The 5,925-nt window shown below is 58.2% G+C and overlaps 1 protein-coding gene across 1 annotated transcript; it reads right to left on the bottom strand.

The window, feature by feature from the left end:
• Positions 1 to 866: 866 nt before the first annotated feature.
• Positions 867 to 5,682, bottom strand: DAPK3 (death associated protein kinase 3). The gene is made up of 8 exons (XM_054396104.1): positions 5,615 to 5,682; positions 3,366 to 3,726; positions 2,813 to 2,942; positions 2,595 to 2,643; positions 2,415 to 2,441; positions 2,173 to 2,325; positions 1,571 to 1,616; positions 867 to 1,409 (listed from the first exon to the last, which is right to left on the bottom strand). The coding sequence occupies exons 1-8, from the start codon at positions 5,674 to 5,676 to the stop codon at positions 867 to 869; spliced, it is 1,371 nt and encodes a 456-aa protein (XP_054252079.1). The 5' UTR covers positions 5,677 to 5,682.
• Positions 5,683 to 5,925: the final 243 nt, after the last annotated feature.

Below are 5,925 nucleotides of genomic sequence, written 5' to 3'. Positions count from 1 at the left end.
CAAAGTCTCAGAACCAGGCCTCAACCTGCCTCAGAGGCCAAGGCAGGAGGGGCTGTGGGCTGCCCTAGACTTGGTGCCTCCTAACAACCCATCCTTAAAGCCCCCTCCATGCCCTCAGGTAGCTCACCAACCAGTGCTGGGGCTGATAAGGCAAGAAAAAAAGCTTCTTTCCCCCCCGATTAAGGAAACCTCTTTGGGATGAGAGCACAAACTTCATGTGGGGGTACAGCAAAGGAGTTGTCACCCCTACACTGTGTCCTTTTCCCCCTCCCTCCCCAGCAGGAGCCACAGCTGCAGAGAAACCTTTACCTTTATTTTGTTTATTTTGTTAAAAGGGGGAGTGCCCAGTGGGACCGAGAGCTGGGGGGGCAGTTGTGACACCCCAGTGGGGAGTGGGGGGCGGCCAGGGTCACCTATGGGGCTGAGGCACCTTGGGCCGCACAGGAATTGGTCCTCAGTGATGGCTGGCATGTGGCAGAGTTTAGAGGAAGGGTCTCCCCGCCAAGACTCTCCCTGCTCAAGGCAGGTTGCTGCAGCAGCTCCAAGAGCCAGGCCCCAGGGTGGGATGAGGAGAACTGGTCCCCAAGCCCCATGTCAGTAACGGGGGGAGCAGCTGTGGGGGAAGCAGGGGGACAAGAAGCCAAGCAAGAGCCGCACGCAGGAAGCCGAAACCCAGGCCGGCACAGCTTGAGCCCCCTGAGATGGAGGTCTCCAGGGAGCCACCAGCCCCCAGAGAGCCCAGCAGAGCCTGGGCACATCTATGGAAGGCTGTTGGTGGCCCAGCTCCTCGGGTGAGCAAGGGGCAGAGCCACCAAGGTCCCTCCAGGCAGGACAAGCCAAGCTCAGGCCGAGGGCAGCCAGTGGCGCTAGCGGATGCTGCCGTCCCCCTCGCTGCTCTGCAGCTTCTCCCTCTCGATGGACCACACCAGCTCCTGCACAAACTTCATCTCTGAGGCCACCTGCTTGGCCAAGGCCTCGTAGTGGTTCTCCAGCTTCCTGTAACGCCTCTTGAGGCCGTTGGCCACCTGCACCACACTCTTGGTCTCCTCCTGCACCTGCTTCTTCAAGGCCTCCGTCTTCTGCAGCTCCTGCCGGATCTGGCGCAGGTCTTGGCTGATGCTTTCGTTCTCCTCTTTGTACCACGACTCCTTCTCCTCATAGATGGACAGCAGGGCCTCGATGTCCTCTTGGAAGGACTTCTTGTTCCTCTCCAGCTCTCGGAGGCTCTCCTCAGCTGCAGCCACCTCCTCCATGACCTTGGAGAAGCGCTCGAAGTTGATGTAGGTGTTGTTGGGCGGCATGCTGGAGTGGGACTTGATGGTGTACTCCTTCAGGCGCGTGGTCTTCAGCCGGCGCCGCTCAGGCTTCTTGCAGCTGTCTTCGTTACGGACGTTCCTCCTCTTGATCACCTGAGGAGAGGCACAGCCACAGGCGTGGGCCACAGCCAGGGCACTGGGAGCTGAGCACCCACCAGTGGCATCAAGGCAGCCCCAGCTGAGGGGAAGAGCAGTGGAGGTCCACCCCCAACCTCTTGGACACCACAAGAAGTACCAATTCTTTAACTTCTCACCTTAATCCAAGGGTGCTCCAGGCTCTGGGCAATGGTCATTCGCTTCCTACAACAACAGCAAGGCTGCAATCGAGGGGCAGAGGCTTTGCTGCCTCTTTCCCTGTTCAGATCCTGGAGAAGCAGCTCAGATCCCATCACCTTTGCAGCACAGATGAGCCCACACTGTGCTCAGTGGCACCCCAGAGAAGGGACACATCCAGCTCACAGGCCCCCAGCCAGCCCCTCAGGAGCAAATACACAGAGAAGAGCCCACAGGAACCTCCCAATCAATGTCTGACCATGCAACACCACTGCTCCCATCCCACCCCAGGCTCCTGGGTGTTCTGGCCAGCCCTTGATCCCTTCCAAACCCCATTCTCTCCCTCGAGGTGATCCCAGAATTCACCCCAGGGGTGAGGAGACTTTGGTTCCCAAATCCTACAAGCAGCAGGAAGGAAATAGGGGGATAAATGGGATTTATAAACAGGGATGATGTGCTAAACCCTCAAGGCTAAACCCAGGAACAGGCAGGAGAGGTGGGGGCCACCTGTGTGTGGAGGGTTGGGCAGGAGGGAGTGTCCCCTCTCCAGGGGCTGTCCCCAGCTCCATTCCCTGTGTCTCACTTGGGGTCCTTGACGAGCAGGCGGCGGATGAAGTCCTTGGCCAGCTCACTGGTGTTGCTGAAGTACTCTTCATCAAAATCATAGTTGACAGCAGATATGTTGGTCAGGGTCTCCTGCTTCGTTTCCCCCAGGAAGGGGGAGGCTCCGCTCAGGCTGCGGTGAGAGCAGGCTGTGACCCCCCAAAAGAAGGGGACAGACATCCCCTGCTGTGCCTGTCAGCCCCACACCCCCCTGATACTCACAGGATGTAAGTGATGACCCCGATGCTCCTGGAAGAGAAACAGGAGGCTGAAGCCCTGTGGCGTGCTGTTTGTGCCCTCTCCTTGAGCTTTCAGCAAGAGGGGAGATGGGCAGTGCAAGCCCAGCCACAGGGAGCAGCCACTGGTGCCACTGGAAGGAGTTTGGGGGAGGGACTCACTCACCACATGTCAGCCTCCAGCCCCAGGGGTTCATAGTTGACAATTTCTGGGGCTTCAGAAGGAAAGAGGGAAGACGAGAGGTTTGTTCTGGGGAAAAGCAGCTTGTCCCCATGGACATGTCCCCAGCAGCTGCCCAGCCTGCAGCACCAGGGTGCCGAGAATCTCTCCAAAGCTCTCAGAGCCCAGAGGAGCCCCACAGGAACGTCACCAGCAGGTCTCACCTACAAACTCTGGGGTCCCAAATATGTTCTTGAATTCATTCCCTGCTTCAATCTTGTGGGCGATCCCAAAGTCGATGAGCTTGATGCGAGGGTTTGGCACATTCTTGTCCAGCAGCATGATGTTCTCTGGCTGTGAGAGGACAGGGGATGGTGGTGACCCCACATGCTTGCCCCTGGCCTCCTCTCCCCAGAGAAGAGGACATATGCCTCAAGCAGGGAGAGATCCCAAACGGATCTTGGTCACTTCCTCTTGGAAATTTTGGAAGTCTCATCTGTTGTAATTCCTTGAAGTATTTTGCTACTAGCAGGGCCAACCAATACCCAACTCTTTTATTCATAGATTCAAGGACTGGGCTGGAAGGGACCTCATCCAGTTCCAACTCCCTGCCATGGGCAGGGACACCTCCCACTAACTCAGGGTGCTCATCCAACCTGGCCTTTAACACCCCCAGGGTGGAGTCATCCATGACCTCCCTGAGCAACCTGTTCCAGTATCTCCCCAGCCTCACTGTAAAGAATTTCTTCCTAACCTGCAGCCTCGACCTCTCCTCACCTTCAAGTCAAAGTGGGCGATGCGCTTGGAGTGCAGGTAGTGCACCCCATCCAGGATCTGCTTGAGGAACTGGGTGGCCTCCTCCTCCGTCAGTGACTCCTTCTCAGCCAGGAAGTCAAAGAGCTCCCCGCCTGAGACCAGCTCCAGGATCAGCACCACGTCGGTCTTGTTCTCGAAGATGTCGTGCAGGGTGATGATGTTGGGGTGCTGGATCTCCCGCAGGATGTCCACCTCCCTCTCGATCTCCTCGCGGCTGACACCGCGGCGGCTGGACGACAGGCGCCGCTTCTTGATGAACTTGGCCGCGTACTCCAGGCCTGTCTTCTGCTCCCGGCACTTCCGCACAATGGCGAACTGCCCGCTGTGGGAGCAGCAGCACAGGGTGTTAGGGCTTGGAAAGGACCTCTGGAGACAATCACAGAACTGTCAGGGTTGGAAGGGACCTCAAGGATCAGCCAGTTCCAACCCCCCTGACATGGGCAGGGACACCTCACACTACATCAGGTTGCTCACAGCCACATCCAGCCTGGCCTTTAAAAACTTCCAGGGGTGAGGCTTCCACCACCTCCCTGGGCAACCTGTGCCAGTGTCTCACCACCCTCATGGGGAAGAATTTCCTCCTAACATCCAATCTGAATCTGCCCATTTCTATTTCTGTTCTATTCCCCCCTAGTCCTATCAGTACCTGACACCCTAAAAAGCCCCTCCCCAGCTTTCTTGTAGGCCCCCTTAAGATACTGGAAGGCCAGTATCTTCCAGTCCAACCCCCCTGCCAGAGCAAGGCCATAGAATCCAGCACAGGCCACACAGGAAAGCATCCAGGCAGGGCTTGAAAGTCTCCAGAGGATATTCCACAACCTCTCAGGGGAGCCAGTTCCAGTGCTCTGTGACCCTTACAGAGGCAAGGAGAGGATCTGCTGCAGCACACATGCCAGCTGCTTGGCATGAAGATATGGGTCACAAGGTCTTCCTGGCACATTGCTGAGATTTGCACACCCGGCACAGGCGTGCAAACCTAGGATGGAGGAAGAAAATTCTTCCCAGGGATGCAGCAGCCCCTCCCTGGGCTGCTTGGGTGCTGTTGTGACTGCCCAGGGTGGCTGGAAGATGCCCATCAGCCCCTAGTTCCAGCCAGAAGCCCCCAGGGTGATCCCAAGAGCAAACACAGGAGCCCAGTGGTTCTAGGATGCCATGAGTATCAATGGGAAAAGAGCAGGTTGGGGAGAAACACCTGGAATTAGATCAAACAGCAGCTCAAACTACACTTGGGGTCAGAGGCTGGCGGGAAGGCAGGGCTCAGGGCACCAATGAGTGCTCTGAGGAGCTGGGTGCCACTTACACTGGCATTGCTGCTATGGCAGGACCCTGATGCCAAGCCCCTCACAGCCACAGGATGCCCAAGGGCCCCTAACACCTTCCTGCCGAGGGCAGATCCATCCCACATCCCCAGGCTGCTCCCTCCCCTCCTGCCTGGCCTGGCCATTGGTCATGGCCGTGGCAGGCAGTGACGTGTGGCCCCGACACCAGCCTCCGTCACCGCGCACGCAGGACCCAGGAGGCACAGCCCTGGGTCGTGGCCAGGGGCCACTCACAGCCCTGCCGTGGGGCACAGACCAGTCTTGCCCAGGTGGAACCTGTCCTCACAGCTCACACTGGACCACAGCTTCACTGCAGCCCCAAAAGAAGGCCCCTGGAAGCTCCCCACCTCGTGGAAGCAAACCCTAAACCCACCCAAAACATTTCTGCGGTGCAAGCATTCCCCCAGAGGACCTCCCCATGGGAGCCCTGTGCCTGGGCAGACCGTGGCATGGCTGAGGCAGTGCTGGAGGATCCAAATCCAGCCCACACACCCCGCCTTGGCCTCCCGATGATCAAACCCCATCTGCATGCAGTGATTCACCCCAGATGGGTCCCGCAGGCACAGAGCAGGGCCGGAAGCTGCCAGCAGAGGCCCAGCAGCCCCAACAGAACCCAGAGGGGCTGGGAGCTCTGCAGGGAGCTGCTGGGAATGCCCAGATGGAACAGAGTTGAACGTCGATGTGTGTCTTTTCAGTTTAATATCAAGCTACCAGAGGTGCCTGGCTCCCAGCACAGCCCCCAGCTTGCAGGTGGCACTGGGGGTGTCACCAGTATGGGGATACCACAAGTGTAGCAGCAGCAAGGTGAAGATCTCAGCCTGGTGCCTGAGCAGGGGGTGCAACTATAGAACCCCCACCTCCCATCCCAGAACGTGGCAGGATGTCACTCACCTGCCCAGCTCTTCACCCATCTCATAGAAGTCCTCCACGCTCTCCTGCCGGAAGGTGGACATGGCTGCAGAGCCCTCGAGGAGCCAAAGCTGCTCTGACCCTGTGAGTGGAGGAGGAGGAAAGTACTGGGGAGCAGCTGGAGATCAGCACCTGCAGCACCAGGAAAAGGGAGGTTATGCCCCAGCAGGCCCACACCACCAGCAACAGATCTGCTGTGGCAGGACCCTGCCCCTCAGTTTGCCCTCACAGCAGTGCAACCCCATGCTAGGACATAGATTAGTCCCAAGCATGTCCCCCCCAGTTTCATTCTG

This window comes from Indicator indicator, chromosome 36 (genome assembly GCF_027791375.1).
Source record: "Indicator indicator isolate 239-I01 chromosome 36, UM_Iind_1.1, whole genome shotgun sequence".
Taxonomy (NCBI): Eukaryota; Metazoa; Chordata; class Aves; order Piciformes; family Indicatoridae; genus Indicator; species Indicator indicator.
Note: the sequence above shows the minus strand (reverse complement) of the source record. Positions and strands in the feature narration are given on the sequence as shown.

What these genes read in the sequence shown, in the direction of transcription:
- DAPK3 (XM_054396104.1), bottom strand. Translation starts at nt 5,676, where the DNA reads ATGTCCACCTTCCGGCAGGAGAGCGTGGAGGACTTCTATGAGATGGGT. An exon ending in TCGCCCACTTTGACTTGAAG is followed by an intron (nt 2,943 to 3,365) that starts GTGAGGAGAGGT and finishes GTCCTCTCACAG; the next exon opens with CCAGAGAACATCATGCTGCT. An exon ending in GGGCTGGAGGCTGACATGTG is followed by an intron (nt 2,442 to 2,594) that starts GTGAGTGAGTCC and finishes TTTCTCTTCCAG; the next exon opens with GAGCATCGGGGTCATCACTT.